This window comes from Phallusia mammillata, chromosome 6 (genome assembly GCF_965637545.1).
Source record: "Phallusia mammillata chromosome 6, kaPhaMamm4.hap1.1, whole genome shotgun sequence".
NCBI lineage: Eukaryota > Metazoa > Chordata > Ascidiacea > Phlebobranchia > Ascidiidae > Phallusia > Phallusia mammillata.
In genome coordinates this window covers 16,150,640-16,169,909 of record NC_137257.1, presented here as the reverse complement: position 1 = coordinate 16,169,909, position 19,270 = coordinate 16,150,640, and the positions used below count along the sequence as shown (strand labels likewise).

General features: G+C 35.6%; 4 protein-coding genes across 6 annotated transcripts; all 4 read left to right on the top strand.

The window, feature by feature from the left end:
• The first annotated feature begins 783 nt into the window (after positions 1–783).
• On the top strand, positions 784–8,300 carry LOC145233755 (uncharacterized). 3 transcript variants are annotated; one of them, XM_080098533.1, is made up of 11 exons: positions 784–1,027; positions 1,332–1,385; positions 2,013–2,057; positions 2,150–2,194; positions 2,423–2,550; positions 3,377–3,451; positions 3,821–3,895; positions 4,629–4,682; positions 5,678–5,750; positions 6,567–6,738; positions 8,007–8,300. In XM_080098533.1, the coding sequence occupies exons 1-11, from the start codon at positions 797–799 to the stop codon at positions 8,240–8,242; spliced, it is 1,188 nt and encodes a 395-aa protein (XP_079954659.1). In that variant the 5' UTR covers positions 784–796; the 3' UTR covers positions 8,243–8,300. The 3 variants fall into 3 exon arrangements, with proteins under 3 accessions (XP_079954659.1, XP_079954660.1, XP_079954661.1); XM_080098534.1 differs by lacking the exon at positions 1,332–1,385; XM_080098535.1 differs by lacking the exon at positions 3,377–3,451.
• Positions 8,301–11,504: 3,204 nt separating this feature from the next.
• Positions 11,505–12,280, top strand: LOC145233118 (large ribosomal subunit protein bL17m-like). Its single transcript, XM_080097778.1, has one exon. It carries the CDS (start codon positions 11,575–11,577, stop codon positions 12,058–12,060), a length of 486 nt encoding a protein of 161 aa, XP_079953904.1. The 5' UTR covers positions 11,505–11,574; the 3' UTR covers positions 12,061–12,280.
• A 54-nt stretch (positions 12,281–12,334) lies between these two features.
• Positions 12,335–15,492, top strand: LOC145233116 (nonsense-mediated mRNA decay factor SMG8-like). The gene has a single exon (XM_080097776.1). It carries the CDS (start codon positions 12,338–12,340, stop codon positions 15,113–15,115), a length of 2,778 nt encoding a protein of 925 aa, XP_079953902.1. The 5' UTR covers positions 12,335–12,337; the 3' UTR covers positions 15,116–15,492.
• A 28-nt stretch (positions 15,493–15,520) lies between these two features.
• LOC145233117 (nucleoporin Nup43-like) lies at positions 15,521–19,017 on the top strand. The gene is made up of 6 exons (XM_080097777.1): positions 15,521–15,639; positions 16,361–16,484; positions 16,545–16,642; positions 16,828–16,978; positions 17,372–17,659; positions 18,469–19,017. The coding sequence occupies exons 1-6, from the start codon at positions 15,526–15,528 to the stop codon at positions 18,720–18,722; spliced, it is 1,029 nt and encodes a 342-aa protein (XP_079953903.1). The 5' UTR covers positions 15,521–15,525; the 3' UTR covers positions 18,723–19,017.
• The last annotated feature ends 253 nt before the right edge of the window (positions 19,018–19,270 follow it).

Here is a 19,270-nt window from a genome sequence, read left to right as displayed (position 1 = left end):
ACCCTGCGCGACCCATGTTTGGGTCGCGACCCATACTTTGAGAACCACTGGGTTATAAAATAAGTTTTGATGAAAAAGTCTTTTTGGGATCGTTTCCATTTGCAAAAAAAATTGAAATTTTTCAAAACTTGCTATCTGTTGATCACATGATCTTATTTCAGTGTCATTGCACCAAAACAGTAGTCAAAAAAGTCGATGACGTCACTGCTTTATATTTTGTGCTTACGTGGGTTATCGCTGTGTAAAAAGTGGGTTACAAGGACCTTATTGATGCAGTGCACCGACTGAACTCCCCTCTCGTGGGGTCTTGACACAAATGCGCAGGTTGGTAGCTTGTTGCGTTGATTGGTTTTTCGGATGAATTGCCTGTGACATGCCGAATAACCATTTTTAACTCTGATTGGGTACTGTTTTGTAATCCTTATCATAGTCTGATTATGTAAGCTGTTTGTGACATTTTTCTCCCCATTTTATCTTAATTGTTTACACAGACATCTTATATTGTCGTCAAAATGGGGGATTTTTTTACAACAACACGCCGTTCATCACATTTTCCAAGCGATTGTTGTTTTTATTAGACTTTGTTACGAACTGTCTAAAGTTAATACACTGTGTAAAAGATATGTGTTTCTCAAAACCTCTTTGTAGTTTGGAAGTGCGAACACTTAAGTTAAGCTTTAAACTCTACAGTTTCAGGCTAACTACTATATTCTGGCTTGTTGTTTTAAAACATTTCAAAAAAACTTAAACTAAAAATGACATATTTTATTATCACATAGAATCACAGACATTGTAGATGATGGCAGCTGTTTATCAGATGTATTTAAGAACAGTTGTTAATCAAATTGCAAATCAAAAGAGTTTAACTCGACAGGTCTGTATTGCTGTTTCACAACAGTCCGATAACTTCACTGCCCAAAACCGACTAGATCTGCATCAAATTAAAAGCAATAGGCATTATGCTGACGATGCAAAGTCCAGACTTAAACCTCAAGTTACTCTTTCAACCAAAAGAAACTTACAGGAAGTATGAAAGTTAAACTTTTAAATGTTCAATGAATGCTTAGCTAAACAAGTAGAAACTAAAACCTAAATTACCCTAATTACTTTGCTAGTATATGTACAAAACAAACAAAAAAGTGTGATTAAATGAAACCATTTTTGATGGTTTGCATTTCTGCAGTACCCTTGTAGTTTCATGTTTAACAGCATGAATTTTTTCAATGAACATGAAATATGAAATCAATGAATATGCATGTTTAGACCAAAAAATGAAGGTGTTAATCCTTGTATCAGAAAATAAAAAGGTGGTAAATCCCTTTGTTTTACAGAAAAAAATTGATCCCGATTTAGAAAATAATAAAATAGAAGGAGACCAAGACAAGGTATGCGGCTAAGAAATGAATGATTACATGACTTGTATGTATAAATTCGCTGCATTTTAACATGTTTGATGCAATAAAAATACCACAGCAATGTTGAAAATAAATACACAATTATATACCATGTTCATATTTGTAAAAACCATAGACAGAAGTTCTGGTTAGTTGCATGGAAAAATTGGAATGGTCAAGTTGTAAAACTAGTGCCAATTTAGAACAATAAAAAGCAAAGTTCTAATAGGTAATGGCACTTAGTATGTCTAAATTAGAATGGATTTGAAGAAAGGAAAGTTACTGTTGCCCTAAATCTACAATAAGGCTTTTTCCTATTTTTGTGGTTGGATCTTAAAAAGTTTATATTGGCCTATTCAGACAAACATGTTAATTTGAAACACTATATACGGATCTGTTCATAAGTTTATAGGTTGCCGAAACATTTGAAGTATAAAGCATGTCGCATTTTACGTTTATTTGGGCCATTATTTTCTCCATTAAACATGTTAATGTTAAATGATTTTTGCACCAGCGCTAAATTGTTGCACATACTAATATAGTCTGCCTAAGTGCTTTGTAAAGTTAGTTAAGATAAACTATAAGTATTAAAAAGGTTTTAAACATATACAATCTTAGGATGAAATGACCAAAAGCAAAGAGCAGACTCAGCAAACTCGCAAGGTATGTAGAAGAATTGTCTAGTATTTATAATATTACTCAAAAATTTTCAAACATAATTGCATCATCTGTAGTTACATATATTTGATTTTTAGGCCAATCCTAAAAACAAGACAAAAACTTATGACAAGCTGATTGAGGTAAATATGTTTTGTGTCCATATATAATTAGTTCTTATTAAATATGTTGCTGTCTTCATATAAACTTTAGTTTGCAAAAACAATCATATGTGTAGATCAAATGATGTGTATAAATTTAAAAATGGTAAACAGGATATATGAAGAATATATAAATTAGAAGTATTTTAGAAGGCCACCTTTTCAGTTAAATACAGTTCTGTTTTCACGTTAAACTCAAAAATGATGCAGAATGTGGGCAAAGAAATCTACCCCAAAGCAGAACAATCGAAAGCAAGAAGCACAATGAAATCTGAAATTATGTCCAGAATATCTAAAATTGAACACTCAAAAGCATCGAGTACCACCAGTTTTGTTGAGTAAGTTTTATTTTATGCAATACCTGTGTACTTTGTCAAGAAGTATGTTATAGATGAATACTTTTCGGGTATAAGTACCATCTAAAATTCAAAGCCTGCTTTACTCACACATAACTTGGAGTGTTACTTTAACCATGTGCGTTTGCAAAAAAGTCTGAAATACTATAATTAGGATGCAGTGGCAGGCACTAAGTAGGTTGTAGACCAAATAAGCATGTAATAATAGATGTAGCTGCATATGTTGTTTGTTTTGTTGCCAGTTGTGTTTATACCTATATCCCTATTGGTTGCCCTAGAATGCTACATGCCTCGAATAACTTGGAAAGTTACTACAATATTTAATAAACCTTTTATATTGCTGAATGTAGTGTTGTTGCCAGGTATATTTCATAAACTTTTTTTTGACTCAACCGGCAAACATATTTAAATGTTGGTGTTTGGTAAAGTTTCAAATTCACTTTTCTCCACTAATTGAAGCTTAAACTTGCACTTACTAGCATAAAATATCAACAACAAAACTACATGTGTAAGGGGTCTAAGTTTTGCAATAAACCACAAAGGTAACCATGGCAACAAGTTTAGAAAGATAAAAAAATTCTTTGTTTACCAGCTTGTATCAATCTCCAGCAGTGATTACCAAACAGTGGTATGCAAAGCCTTTGCAGGATTACACAAACTTTGTTCAGTTTACAAAACTTATGTCAAAAATAAATATGTTGTGCATTATAGTGTCATAATTAGTTTTATTTTAAGCAATACATAAACTTCTTACATGCAAAAAGTTTTGGAATCACTGATTTATGACATGTATAATCTATATTTTTAGATCCATGTTTGAAAACACTACGTACAAACCATCTCCAATGCAGGGGGAACAGAAACGCACAACAAATCAAACCAGGTTATTTTATTCATGACCTGTCTTGTCAGTTGCACTTATTCAAACTAAAAATTTTGTAATGGTAACTTTACTGTATGGCACCATTTTTCACTTGGGTTGATAATTTATTGATATTTATTGATGATTTACTGATATTATGGATTCCCTGAAGCTGTCCAAGCCCAGTTATTCGAAACAATTTGTTAATGCAAAATATCTTCTTAATTGGTCAGTATCTGTTAAAGATTAAATTCCCAGAAGATTGAAGGTATGCCCCTTTTTTAGCAGTGTTGTTGCTAGATATATTTCATAAACTTTCCATTTTGCTTTACTGACAAATATAGGTAACTTGAATGTTTGAGTTTTATGTACTACAATATATATTTTCAGATCCATGTTTGAAAACACTGCTTACAAATCATCTCAAATGCAGGAAGAACAGAAACGCACAGCAAATCTAACCAGGTAATTATATACATGTCCAACCATGTGTAATGTTAACTTTACTGCATGATTCCACTTTTTACTTCGGTTGCTAATTTACTGATATTACAGGTGCCCTGAATCTGTCCAAGGCCTATTAATCGAAGAATGATTTGTTAAAAATGACATTGCTGCAAAACATCTTCTTTTTTTCCAGTGTCTGTAATACTGTCTGTTTTTGTTTTTGGAAATTTTTTTAACTGTTTTTAAACTGGCCTTGGACAGCCGTAATGAAGTCAATGCTAGAAAATAAATTCTCAGATGATTGGAAGTATTACCACCCTTTTTTCTACTTTTGTGAATATAGGACAATATAATGGAAAAAAATGTATCAAACATTTTAAAGTTTGGGTTGATGCTTTCTACTAATTTGTCCTTAAAAATCTAAAAATAATTGCACCATTATTACCAAAACCAATTTACAGAAGTGACCCATTCGTTTTTGCTTGCAAAAATTATGTGGTGTGTTTAGTAAATTGTTAAATAGGATGTAGAATGTAAAAATGGAAATATACAGAAAAGCCACTTTTCTAGTTTTAGTAAGTTTGGTTGTACTTGTACTGTATATAATGTAAGTTTGGCAATGTTCGCCTCACAATTTATAACCTAAAATAGAACTTTTAGGATTTAAAGTTTTCCCATATTACGCAAATATTTAATGACCAGTCAAAAACTTTTTATTAGTGCTATTTAACAATACTTTTTTATATTTTAGACCAGGTCCCATGCAACAGAATGCAGTGGATGCATCAGAAGAAAAAACATTCAAGTAAACAATTCATTCAGTAAACTTTTAAGTTTAAAAACTGAGTAGTCAACTACATGGCATTTAGCTTGTTTAAGATTTAATAATCTGGCAAATATATTTAATACTAGCTAAACTATACTAGCTAATTTCAGCACTACCCACTGACATGCCTAAATTAATAACATTTCATCCTTTAAGCAGAAAAAAATAATACCAAGTTCTTTTAACATTTTTAATATGAAACAGTAATTATGGGTCCCCTTTCCTGAAGGTCAACTTGTAGGCAATACAACACAGTTAAGAATTTTTCGTCATAACGTATCTTCGTTATTTTTGACAAATCAATTCAAGAATTAGTACTTAAGTCATGTATAAATTAGGCAAAACGGTATTGTTGAACACTAAGGACTACATGCTGTTAAAAACAGTGTCAAAAGGCCATTAAACGGTCGTTTTTGCGAAACAAAGTTAAGTGAAAAACGAGTTGTTATGTATACCTTTGTAGCAAACGACTTTTTTTATTTAGTTCCTAATGTAACAGTTAAGGCTTTCTAGTAAAATTTGTGTTTAAAAACAGAACTTGAATGACAATATCAAGGTCAAAGCAAGAGATTAAATTGAAAGTATTTTCACCGATTTTTTGTAATTATATGACAATAATGATACAAAAAGAATACGGACGAAAACATTTAAAGTTAAGTTGACGCTTTGTGAAAAATTTGTCCTTAAGAATCTAAAAATAACCGCAACGTAAGTTTACCGTAAATACGCACAAACACGCGGGCGGGGACCCATTCGTTTATATAAATTGTGTGTAGTATAGTAGATAAAATTGTGTGTAGTATAGTAAATTGATAAATATCGTATAGAATATATAAAATGGAAGTATATCAGAATGCCACTTTTCTAGTATTTTTTTACTATTTCCGCAAATAAATTGAAGTATTTTTTTACCACAATCTAAGTAACTAAAGTCATAATAAACTATACCCAAACCAAAATCTTATGTTTTACAGATTTGACTTGGAGTCTGCTGGAAGGTTGGACGTCTTTCCTAAAAGGTCTGCTTTAAAGGAATCACCATCAATGGTATGTGATTTTATCTAAGTAGGATTTTTAAATCACTTCTTTTAACATGAGTGTGGGTATAAGCATTTCAGCCATGGTACCAAGACTCTTTAAACCTGTGTGCAGCTAATCTCTATGGTTGCATGTAACTCACAGGGTTTTTGCTTTTCTGTGTTTAGGATGAGATAGTGAAAAATGTTTTTGTTTTTGCCGGCATTAAATTTTCTGTTTTACGTCTTGCAAATATCTAATTCTAAAGTGCGTTATGAAGATTAAAGAGCACTGCTGTAGATAATTAAAGTCATTTGGACATTTTAAGATATCCAGAAAACCTTGGTTTAACATGGTTCGGTTAATCTGGATCTTCGCCTAATTCGGATCATACTTTAGGTGTTTGTAATGTGGTAAGGCTTTAAATAAGTGGTTCTCAAACTTTTTTATTGTCGGGGCTAAATGGTATTTTTTAAGTGTGTAGGGAGCCGCAAAAAAACGAAACCTTGAGAAAATCACTAAAGAAGATGACTTTGAAAGCTAAAATAGCAATGTTTGGTGGTTTTCTGAGGTCTGTTGCGAGCCGCAAAATAAGTAGTTTGGAGCCGCATGCGGCCCCGAAAACCGAGTTTGAGAACCACTGCTTTAAATGATCAACATTGGTTAATCTGTATCTTCAGCTACTCCGGATAGCTTTTTTGATCCAAACAGGTCCAGATTAACCGACGTTTACTGTACATTGCTTAGCACAGTGGATTTGACATTAAAAAAATTGCAGTATCAATTGTTTCCCTTTTATTGCCAATTTTCATTGAACGATGAAATTAACCCATTTGTGTGTTTTAGCCAGTACCATCTGACACGGAAAAGTGGACAGCACTAGACTGGTTTAATAAATATCAAGATGATGTAAGAGCGAAGCTAGTTAAAGACAAAGAGATAACAAATCAATTTCAGGAATATATTCAGCTGACAAATGAAGGAAAATTATGGACATTTCCAATTAACAATGAAGAGGGTAACTGAAACTTTTACTTTGATGATATTTCTTTATTGCTTAAAGCAGCACCATCTGTGTGGGTGCACCATGAACCCCAGGGTGTGATAACCCATTTTTTCAAAGATTCGGTTTAGGCTGATTACTTTGTTGCGCCAGAGTTGTAAGTCGGACCGGGCTTTTCGGGCCGGGTTCGGGCATAGCTTTCTTGAAAAAAACGGGCCTGAATTTACACTCCTATTGTGAAACAGCTCTAAACGCCTTGTTTAAGTCCAAATTGTTTATTGTGTTTGTTGTCTTGGTCTTTCCTAGGGCTTTAATGTCTGGGCATATTAATGAAACTTTCGGACTTAAACAGGCTTCTCAAAAACAAATCGCGTTGGGGCGGGTTTCGGGCTTGTACTTTCGGGTTCGGGCTCCAGTTTCAGGCCCGTTTATAGCTCTGTGTTGCCGTCTGGCCGAAATCGAATCTTTTACGAACACAAATTTAAAGCACATGGCGTGTCTTTTTTGGTTAATAAGGTAAATACCTGTACACCCTTTCAACTACGCCCTAACTAAAGTCACGTAAACTATTATGACTTGTGAAAATTATCGTTTTTCGCACTCATGATAAAAATGAAACATAAATATTCTGTTGTGTAGCACCACAGTCTGCCTGGTAGAAAAACGTTTTTATGTCAAACGCGTAGTGTACGACTATGCGTGAGATCATAAATGATTCGGTTAATTCGGTGCATCATTTAAAATAGCTTTTGTTCCCTTGAAAAGTGGTTTTGTTGCTCAGCCTTGTCATTTTATGTCTGTAAACTGGCAAAACTAAATCAACGTTAATTGTTACCTCAGTCACACGGGCACAGAAACTCCAGCATTGGTTATACAAAGAGTACATAATAGAAAAAAAATTAGGACTACTGCTTCAATGGATTATTGTGGCTTTTGAGTTAAAAAATACAATACTTGAGTAGTGCTGTAAACACTTACTGAATCTAATAATTGATGCATTTTATGAACCATTTTACCCGCATTGAATGAAAGATCTGTTTTTGCTGCTTTATTGTCCTAATGTGTGTTCTAAATAGATATTATGACAAATTTGAAACGTTTCTTGCAATTTGGAATTGAAAAAATAGCATTCTAAATAATTACAGAAGAATCGATTTAATCACATTATCAATTTGCCAAGTTTATTGTGCAATTACCCAGAAGATTTTCTTAACAAATGGCTGCCGATGAAATGTACGACCCCCAATGCGATTAACCAAATTTGATATTTGTTTTGCAATCAGGAATGGAAAAGGAGCAAGAGGTCCCATTTTATTCCCATGTCTTTCTGGAAGACCGGCTAGAGGATTGGTGTCCGAAATCCGGCCCTTTGCGACTCTTCATGAACGCAGTGACCATGTCCCTTTCTCTCAACGGAGACTTAACGTTGGAAGAAAAGCACGAACACATAGACTGGTTTAGACAGTATTTTGAAGAAAAAATGAAAGTTTTGCAACACTTGGGCATAGTTGCTACTTAATTGTCAAAAACATTGATTGTGTTTCTGTAACGTTAATAAAAATAATAGATGCTGAAAAGACTGTCGTATTATTTGCATGATAGGTGTTATGAAACATGTTTGCATTTCGATTTTAACAGCAAACACATTCTTTACAAAAGAGAGACATCACATTGGTATCGTGGTAAATAATCTTTCCACAGTTGACTCATAGGGCTTAAAAAGTTGATACTGTTCCGGTTGTTGTTACATATCAAAACACGTTGTTATGGGGATCCCCTTCCCTAAATGGGTACAGTTATTGCCTTTTGTCTGTATTTTTCTGTCTAAATTTGGTTTGTTCCATGCGCTTGGTTAAGAAAGGGTACTTCAAACCTATTCAAATGTACATAGATGCTAGTCCAAATTTGTTAACCTCTTCTGGCAAATTTTTTTATTTCGGCGTCCCGAACCGGAGTTGAACCCCATATTTTGTATGGCGTTGGACCCGAACCGGAACCGAACGAGTAAAAAAATGCAGCCTGTATTAGTTTATTGATTTTTCCTACACAACAACTTATACAGTTTTATTTTATTCTCAACTCAGTAAAGAAACTACATAACTATGCGCCTAAGTAGTTTCTACAGTAATACAAAATAAAACCACATAAATATGCGCTTATAAGCAGCCTCTACCATCAGTATTATTATCAAAAAACAAGCTACGCTTCCAAAAATTTAAATTTGGAACTTCTACGCGTACGCCTGCGAAAAATTTAAAATCAGTTAGTCGCCTGGTAGTCACGCACCGCGTGTTGTCTGATTGGTCAAAGACAAGGTGTCCTCTGATTGGTTTGGATTAGTAAAGCGGCGGTTAAGAGGAGACCTGTGATTGGTTGAAAAAGCCCCATATGCGAAATAGATTACATTTTGGAAATAAGCGAACCGGAACCGAACCAGTAAAAAATCTAGTCTGTTACATATATTTTTTGAAACAGCGCTCTGAAGAATACGCGAGATAACACTTATTGGGCGTGTCAAAAATAACAGTGCAAGAGCAAAATGCTTTTGGAGTTTGATAAGGCGAGGTAGATGGTGGGTAGAATTAAATTAAAATGAATACAAATTTGAACCGGTTTAAAAACCGCAAACCAGTTCAGACCGGAACAAAACCCGAACCCGAAAATATACATGTTTAAAAACCTGAACCGAACCCGAACCCTTAAAAACAAAACGAAGTGAACCCGAACCGAACCTGAACCCATATGACAAGCGGTTCGACTCTCTGCTATATTCTACCCAAAACTATCCTTTCCAGAATTGGATTGATTTAATGTTTCAAGTTGTTGCATTTTTATATGAACCTACAGGAGGTAAGAAAATTTGCGTCATATAATATATACGGTTTAACGGAAGGTCATATACTACCTACTAGGCTATATTTGTCGTGTCAAGGCTGTTTTTTTTTTCAGTCAGTGCATCGGGGCCAGTGAGAGTTTGAGGGCCCCATAAATTACAGTATTTACGCGATTGTAAGCCGCGGCTTATATTGTTTTTTTAGCCGCCGTTTGTGCGGCTTATAATCGAGGGCGACTTACAATCGAGGGCGGCTTAGGCTACATTTTAATTTTATACTGAAATTATTTCTACACTCCAACATTTTAAATTATTTGGGGTTGAAAACATGTATGCGTGTACAGATTATACGTCGATATACGTTCTGTTGGGTACAGTTATTAACGTAACTAACAGATATGGGCAAATAGTCATACCATATAACAACAGAAAGATGTATTAAGAAACAATCGTATCTAAAATTTCAGCGTTACAATCGAGGGCGGCTTGCATTATTTTTTTAACACCTCAACATGCGGCTTACAATCGAGGTCGGCTTATAAACGAGAGCGGCTTACAATCGAGTAAATACGGTATAGCATTTTGGTTTTCTGTTTGTGAAAAAAACTAATATTAGAAAAGTTTATTAGATGCGATGCCTAGTCCCAGCGCATTGTTTTCCTTCCCAGTAGCACCGATATTTATTACGACAGTGTAAAAGTCTCTTTGAACGGGCGTACCAAATTTACGAATAATGCAGTAGTTCTCAAACTGTGCGTCGCGACGCCCTGGTGCGTTGTTTCAAATTTCCAAGGGCGTCGCAGAATAGTTCCGTTTTGTGACTTTTTGTTCTTGTATCAATAAACACAACTTTAAAAATAAGTTTCCGTAATAAATGTTATTTGCTGGTGCGTCGCAAGTCCAGAAAACTTTTCCAGGGGCGTCGCAACACAAAAAAGTTTGAGAACCACTGCAATAATGTATTGTTTTTGTGCTGAATCACAAAAAAATGCTGATTCATCACAATTTTTTAAAAACGTGACGATAAAAAAGCAGAACTCAGTTGTCACTTGGCGGGGGAAACTAGCTTTTGCGAAAATAAGTGCTATTGTGATGTTTGTAACAACAATAGTCATTATTCTTGTACAAAGTACCACTTGTAAATGCGCAAGCTTTTTGAAAAATTGGTTTGCACTTTTCACCAGGTGGCCATTTTTGCATGCTTGGTTATGTTATGTCCATAAAAGTTATATATAGCCCTATATAATTTACTTAGTATAGCATTTCGTAACTATTATAATAGTTACGAAATGCTATACTAAGTAAATACTATAATAGTGATTTAAATAATAATATGATAAATTAAGTGAAATTTGTAAGTGCACAAACAAAAAAGGATTAAACGCTTTAGCTGTATACTTTCTGTTCTTGGTTTGATTGATGCAACTATAATTTCTGCAGAAAGTTAACTGTGGTATATAAAAGATGTAGTAATTATAGAAGAAACACTACAGTACCATAAATACTGAAGCATAAAATTACCAGTGTGCATATTCTGACATCTTGGGTGTGCAGTCAGAAGCATATGTCGGATATGTCCCATTTGTGCACATTCTCTAAGTCCATGTGAAAGATCAATTATAGCGGGAAAAGTGCAAGTGAAAAACAAGACCAGGCACTTTATGCAAAATTTCCACATGCAAAAAAATGGTGTGCAAAAAAACAACAACTTGCAGGTACAACTGCCATACTTTTTAGACTGGTCAAATTACAGCTCCTGTTGTGTTGCATGATAATTGATAACATATATTTGATTACTTTGTCTGACATTCATGATTTTGACAGAATGTTATTTATATTTTTGTACATAACTGGGAATAGAAAATGATTTCAAAGTAACAGAATCAGTCTAAGAATTTTTATGAAAGATATATATTTCACCTAACTAGTATTTTTGTACATTGTATTACTTTTAACAAAATCATTTTGCAGGGGATTACTTACAGAATTCAAATTTAGAATAGTGTCTGTGATAAAATATGCCCCGTGGTTATGCTCACGGAACATCATTCAGAAAGTTTGGTGGTCCAGAAAAGCGTCTTAACCTGCTTCGGACCCTAGTTAATGTGCTCATTAAGCATGAGCGAATAGAGACAACCTTCGCTAAGGCACACGAAGCACAGAAGTATACAAACAGACTGATTGAAATTGCTAAGCGTGGAACAGATGATGCTTATTCAAGAGACATGATCAAATTTTGGGCACCTCGCGAAGAAATTCAAAGCAAATTGTTAAATGACTTGGTACCAAGATTTAAGGAAAACAAAAGTGACTTCACAAGGCTAGCTGTTTTGTCCAAACAATACTGCGCAGAACCACGTCAGTCATTTCACAGATATGCTGTTTTGGAATTAAAAGGAAACCCTTTGCCACCATTGCCTATTCAAGAAAAGAACCCACATACCTTGCAAAATGTTCTCATTGCTGCTGCACAAGAAGAAATGTTCAACAAAAAAGAAAGCTAATTTTGATCCAAATTACTTTTCATAGTTGTCATCGCAATGTAATTCATTATCATCTTAAAAAACTCTATGTTAGCAAAAAGCTGTTTATGTAGAGCTTCCACATGGTTTTAAACTTGTTAGCAGTAAATTTTTCTTCTATTTTGCATAAATCGGGTAATTGAACATGATTGCTTTTATAGTGTATTGTTCCTGGCTAAACTGACATTTTTTGTTTTGACAGGTTGCTTGTTAATTAACCCTTAAACATGTTTATTTTTGAGATATAAACTGTTGAGACATGGAAGAACATTGGAAACTACCTTACACCAAAGAGTTGGAAGATGCTATTTCAGCAAATGAAGTCTGTGTAGTTGGCGTGTTTGGAAAAAGTACTTGGGGTCACACTTCAAAAGGATGCGTTATCAACAACCTAACAAATTCAGCATCCTTCAATCCCCATTATCCAGATTATTTAAGGAAAAACGGAGTTTATCATACACCCAATGTGGAGACTCTTATTCCCAATATTGAATGCAGCTTTGACCAACAGAAAAAGGTTTTATTTTTGCATCTAACAACAACCTATGATACAGCAGAACTGGTCAGAGCTTGTGCTATGATGAGAAACCACCTCGACAACCACAGTGACTTTCATGACTTTTGGAAAAATCAAGAGGTTGAAATTGCTTTTTCACTCTTATACCTTTTCTCTGTGTGTCATGTTTTGATTTTAGTCCACCCAGTATCAATTTTTGACATCAGCTATGACAAACTGTTTCACCATATGACCAATTTAAGAACCAAAGTACTTCCACATATAAAAGATGTCCTAAAAGGATGCTCAGTTGGTCGAGATTGGTGGGTCAATGGACGGCCCTGCCCCCCAAGACTATTGTTTGTTATGCAGAGGTGCCATTTATCAAATCTACAAGTGGAAAGTTCCGGTGCAGAACATTCAACAAAGAAAAAGAAACCCCCATTGAAAAGGCTACAACACACAATAGAGGATCAAATATACAAAATTCTAAGAAACAGTAGAGTTTTAACTAACAGTGCTGTTAATTGTCTTTTCACTGTGCCACCTAACCAGGCATTTGTTCATATTATGACAGAGCAGTTTGAAAAAGTCAAAACAGAAGAAGATCCTATTCGAAGCATGCTAAAACTGCTTCGAAGCTCTTGTGAAACTCATCGTGATCCAACTGCTCGCTCCAGAGCATATCGCTTGCTTACAAATCCTCCAACACAATGGAGAGATGAGGAAGAAGATGAAATTGAAGATGCTTCCAACCCACTGTGGGCCTTTTTATCACAGCACACTGACTTGCTTTTAAGTAAAAAGGGTTTCAAAGATAGTGTGGGTAGAAATGCGTTGCCTACACATTTTGAAGTACCAAGCCTGAAGCAATGGTTGAAAGTGGCTAACAACTTGTATGATTTGTTTTTCATGAAGGTCAAAAAAGTAGAGACTGTTGATGAAACTAAACCTGACATTAATGAGAAAATTTTGGAGATGCGACAGGAACTACATGCTCAAATTGATCCAGAATCCCGGTTTAGTGAGGCAAGATGTAGTAAGTTGGTTTCCTTGGCCAGTGCAGCTTACCAAAGCAATTTACCAATGCACTACACCAGCAAAGTTCACAACAACCAATTGGGACAAGCACTTTCTACCTATGCTCTGCATGCAAGAGGCCCTGCCCGGGATAAGTATGAGGCTTGTGTGCAGGCAGAGTGTGAGGCATTTTGGAATGATGGTCGTCGATTGTGTGAGGTGCATTCTCTAACAGGCCGCCATTGTGTTCATCGCTTTCACGATCTACCCACAGATGGGAAATCGCAGCCTGATGCAAACCCGCCAAAAATGGCCCACTCTTCAAGGTCTCGTACTATTGCTGCAAGCAGTTGTGGCCGAATTCAGGGTCCCAGGGATGACCCATTTACGCTACAGGAGGCAAACTATGACTTCTACTTAAGGATGGATGTTCAGGCTCTCCCAGTTATCTCAGATGCAGACACTTTTAAGTTTCCTGTTCATGAAAGAAATGACAAACAGTCTATGGTTTCCCCAGAGCTACATTGCCTTGTTGAGCAGCTGCATTTAGGTTCTGATTCCAGCTCCAGCGAAAAGGATGTAGCTGCGAGAATTCGCCATAGAACTGTAAGTGGGGAAAGTGACTGCCAGACTTCAACACAGGAAAGTGATTCGGAAGAGCAACTTGATGAAGCCAAGCCATTGCCTGCTGACGACAGACAACGAACAACATCTGCCAACTATGAGTTTAGTTTAAATTCTGAGACAATGCCTGAGGTACAAAGCGTGGATTATGCTGATGATATGCCACAAAAACTGACTTACACAGAAGGGATGATGCATTCAGGGCTTGCTGAGGACATTTTGCCTCTTTTCTCATCATGGAGTCTTGTTCGCTTGGGGGCATTTTCATCCTACATTCCTGCTCATGGTTTAGAAATGCCAGGGTTTTTGCCAGGAACAAGTTTTTTAGTGCCATGGGACATTTCATTACAAGGTGAAGACACTGGTGCCACCCACTGGCCAGTCCCAGGCGAAGCTCGTAAACTGTCATTAAAAGAGACTAAACTAATGCAACAGGATATGACCAAAGCATATGTGGGATATGAATATGAGACTCCAAGAGGACAAAGATTTATCTGCTCTGCTCCAGACAAGGCAGTAAAAACAAGCGGCAATGGAATTGTTAGGGACCCCATACAACCGCTCCTGGATATGGACATGCCTCTTTATTGTACAAGCCCAGTATCAGCAAGATCTGGAAAACCATTACTCGGACAATTAATGAGAGTATATGTCGCCACACCACCTGAAAGTAATGCAAATATCACCCTCAAACCTAAAGTGGTTCCAGGCCCTTCACCAACTCCAACATTTTCTCCAAGTCAGAATGAAATTGTTTTGCGACCTAATTCGTTGTGGGTGCTCCGCTTTCCGTATGTCTATGTTAGTGATTCTGGTCCACATTTGCAACCCAAAGATTTAAGCCAACTCAGTGCATGGAGAGTTCTCAAAATGATATCAGTTGACATTGATCATTAAATTTGCTAGTTTTTTTATTATTATTTCCCAATGATATGATAATAGTTTAAATGAGAAAACCAAAATGAAATTAAGAAATCCTGATAGAACAGTAAACCATGGTTAATCCGGACCTATTTGGACAAAAAATTTGCTTGTTAGGCAAAGATCAGGACTAACTGATGTCGATTAGTTAAAGCCTTACCACATTACAAATCGTTTGTACCTCAAGTTTTGTCCGAATTAGGCAAAGATCTGGTTTAACCAAGGTTTACTGTAGTTGCCTACTTTTTTCAATTTACGGTTCCAAACAAAATTATATTTGCTCTGTTGTCAATCGATGTTAATTCTAGGTATACCTTGGTTTGGTGTTAAATTTATTGTGTTTTGTTGTCTAGCAAGAGAAAGTGTTTATAAAGGTAGGCCTCAATATGGCTGAATGTTTAGCATTTGTGTCGCAAAAGATGAGCCGGGTTCGATGGCAACCTGTAACGTCGAGTTTGCAGAAACCTGACACTTTTGTCAGTGGAAGTTATGATGACACAGTAAGTACAGTATATTTTTTTGATTACACAAACTGGCAGTGTTTCGCAAGCGGGAGGAATTTACTTTAAATAATTTGTACATGTGGTTTGTAAATAAACACTTCAGCTCTGGGAATATAAGCTGTGAAGTTGATAAAATAACCATGTTTAAATAATCTTTGTACGGTTTACTGTGAAGTCTATTGGGGAGGAACGAAAATGTTTTGAATTGTTAAGGAAGGAATTTGTCGATAAAGGCTGGGAACCACTGGTTTATCCAACAAACAGTGTTGAAATATTTTTGTTATATTTGCAAAGTAAAGAATTTGTTAGTTACATATCATGTTACAAAATTGCATCAATGTTAAGCATACAAAACTCACCTAAAAACAGCTTTACACATGTTATTGTTTTATTAGGCAAATCTAGGCAACCAATTAGTTGTTAAAATTGATGTAATTGTTTTAGCCAAATATTTGTGATCATGAATAAAACTCCTGTGGACAGTTTCATATTCTGTACATGCACCAAAAGGCTTCAATTTGTACAAAATGTTTTGCTTTATATTTTATCCCAAACTTTACAATGGCACAGTGGTATGGTAACTGACAAGCTGTAAAATTTCAAGGCAGTTTGTTATATCTGTTCATAGTTTTAAATGGGACAAATATCGTTGTAATGGATGTAATGTTTATCTGAAGTCAGCTGCACTTGTCTCTGCAACAATATTGTTTGAAATCAGGTAAACAACATATCTGTGTGGGGAGTCGGTCACATGACACGCACCAGCAACCAACAAGCTGACAATTATATGGATGATATTGAAAGCAGTCAACCAAAGAAACTTCTGGAATGCCAAACCAAAGGTCTGTTGTGTAAACTTGATACAGGACATTGAAAAAAAAAATGATGTTTTGTTTCCATAGGAAGCGTTGCTGGCATGGAATATGTTGATCAAAAAAGTGTTGCTGTTGGATTAAGCTCAGGAACTGTTTCTCTTTTTAAGTACAATGTTGAAATGCAGGTAAGGTTGCCATGGTAACCATGTGGTTACTTATTTGTTAAACAAATTCTTTCATACAAACACATTTTGTTTAGTGATGAATAGTCTTTTTCTTGAGAAAAACAAACATGATTTTTTAATTGAAACCAATAACTTGGAGAAACAAACTTGCTATACTAAATAAATTGCCATGATATTTTGTACAGAGCCTTGCTATGCAACAGATGTGGCCCACACTTCATTCACTTAGTGGAGTTACTGATGTAGCAGCTAAAAACCCTGATCTAGCATCAGTTGGAGAGGACGGAACAATTAATATGATGAGAGTTGACTGCAAACAGCCATTGAGATGCATGGGTAAATTGTAAATATTTTGTCTAGGTTAAACAGCACTGTTTTTCAGTTAAAGTATATTACTGCAAAAAAGAACATGTCATGACCATAATTTAAACCAGTGGTTTTGGGGAAGAATTCCTACCAAGGGAGACTTGTTGGGAAGAATTTACTAATTTTTACACAGGGTTTGTAAATGGACACTTAAGCTCTGGTGATATTGCCAGTGAAGTTCACAAAGGACCAATTTTGTTGAGCATTTTCTATGTAGTGTATTAGGAAGGAAGGAAAATGTTGCAAATTGTTAACGATGGTATTTGTCGTAAAAGGTTGGGAACCAGTGATTAATACCATAACTGCAAATACTTCTAAAATCACAAGTTTTACAAAATTACTTATTATTTTATTTGTTTATAGTTGGAGTGGATAGCAGTCCAATCACATCTGTGCACATGGTAACAAGCACAGAAGTTTGTACAACAAACATGGCAGGACAGTTGCGAATGTACGATGCCCGCTCGCCAAGCGACTCACCCTCTCGCATAATGATATCAAGTGAAACTTTAGTGGGTTTATGTTCAGTTGATCACCATCCAACACAGGGTCACATATTAGCCACTGGTGGAGCTGACGGATGTGTTGTCTTATTCGATGCCAGAAAAGAATGCACACCTGTTTCTAAACTACAGATTCATGAACAAGATGGTAAGTCATATTTATTTTCTCACTGAAGGACTTCATTCAGTGTATTCAGTGTCATAAACAAGCCTAATTCACAAGTCATTTTGTCAAGTCAGTCATTCAAATAAGGAACTATAGGACAAGTCAATTTTTTGCAGTAATGTTGATGCTGCATGTGCTGTTGCAGCCAGTTAGGTCAAGTACAATTTTTTTCAAAGAATTTTTTTAAGTTTACTAAGGGAAAAAATCAAACATGTTGTGAATAAACTTAACCTTATATTGTATGGTAGAAAAAAAAACTGTAGTAAAATTGCACCAAAGCAATCATTAAACCTGTAAATCATTGTTAAAACTTATGCCATGTTGCTCTTTGTGTTAAATCAACTCAAGAGTTATTGTAACACTGGTAATAATTATGGGCCCTCTTTCCTGAAGTTTCATATAGTTTTTTATGGGCCCTCTTTCCCGAAGTTTCATATAGTTTTTTGTCTGTGTTTTTTTTTCTGTCTAACGCTGTTTTTTTAACCATTTGGTCAAGAAAAGTTCTTCCAACTTAATCAAATTTACACATGTGATAGTTAGTTATCCGAAACTGACCCTCCTAGTTCGATGGCCAAGCCGTTCACTCACAGGTCTCCAAAATCTAAAATTTTAAAAATTTCTGTTTTTACTAAACTACCTAATCAAAGAGTTTTATACTTTTCTAGGTCTCCAAAATCTAAAATTTTAAAAATTTCTGTTTTTACTAAACTACCTAATCAAAGAGTTTTATACTTTTCTGGTTGGAGGTTGGTACATTATAAATCATTTCATTTTTCAAACTTGTTTTTTAGTTTGGGAGCTTCGATTCCATAAAACATCCCCAGAACATCTCTTTACCTGTTCACAAGACGGTACTGTGCGCAGATTGGACACAACTTTTGACACAAAGACATTATCAAGCGAATTAAGTGGCACTTCGCCCATAGAAGTTTCAGAATTACTTCCGGAATGTGGAACATCTATAAATTCTCTAGATCCAAGTGGAAATCTTTTACTTTGCTCCAGTGATGCTGAAGCTATTTATATAATTGACAATGCAGTATGATAACTCAAGTTATGTTGGAAGAAGTCATAAAATCGAAAGAAACCCATGGTAGTTGGTAGCGACCATGAGATGTGCTAAGAATCACATTCTTACATAGCTTGATGAGTTTTGGGCTGTTGGAAAAGTGTTTTGTTTGTTCGTTATTAAAATAACGTTGCTTACTATGTGGCGAAGTACGTCTAACGTCAGTATTCTCGCTTACAGCGTTTGAGCAAGGCATTTTTCCGCGTTTTCGAATTGCAAACTGCCTTTTTCAAATTGCCTGTTTAACTTACAATACAACATCCCAAGTTCGGTTGTATGACTGCTGACTACAAATTAGAGACAAAAAGCAGCATTTGGCCCTGGGGTGGGCAACCTGCGGCCCGCGGGCCACATGCGGCCCTTGATTAAAGATTGTGCGGCCCGCAGAGACACTTGGATTTCAAATGTACTGGCAAACGAGTCCAATTATTATGTATTTTTGAGCAGATTAGTGCGCCTGGTGCTATTTTTCTGTGACCTGACAATATGCTGCGAGAATCAAATGCGAATCATACTTGTAGTAA

Coding starts and splice junctions, on each gene's coding strand:
- LOC145233118 (XM_080097778.1), top strand. CDS start 11,575: ATGCCCCGTGGTTATGCTCACGGAACATCATTCAGAAAGTTTGGTGGT.
- LOC145233117 (XM_080097777.1), top strand. CDS start 15,526: ATGGCTGAATGTTTAGCATTTGTGTCGCAAAAGATGAGCCGGGTTCGA. Junction 16,485..16,544: donor TCTGGAATGCCAAACCAAAG/GTCTGTTGTGTA, acceptor TTGTTTCCATAG/GAAGCGTTGCTGGCATGGAA. Junction 17,660..18,468: donor ACAGATTCATGAACAAGATG/GTAAGTCATATT, acceptor CTTGTTTTTTAG/TTTGGGAGCTTCGATTCCAT.
- LOC145233755 (XM_080098533.1), top strand. CDS start 797: ATGATGGCAGCTGTTTATCAGATGTATTTAAGAACAGTTGTTAATCAA. Junction 1,028..1,331: donor CCAAAAGAAACTTACAGGAA/GTATGAAAGTTA, acceptor TTTGTTTTACAG/AAAAAAATTGATCCCGATTT. Junction 2,058..2,149: donor AGACTCAGCAAACTCGCAAG/GTATGTAGAAGA, acceptor TTTGATTTTTAG/GCCAATCCTAAAAACAAGAC.
- LOC145233116 (XM_080097776.1), top strand. CDS start 12,338: ATGGAAGAACATTGGAAACTACCTTACACCAAAGAGTTGGAAGATGCT.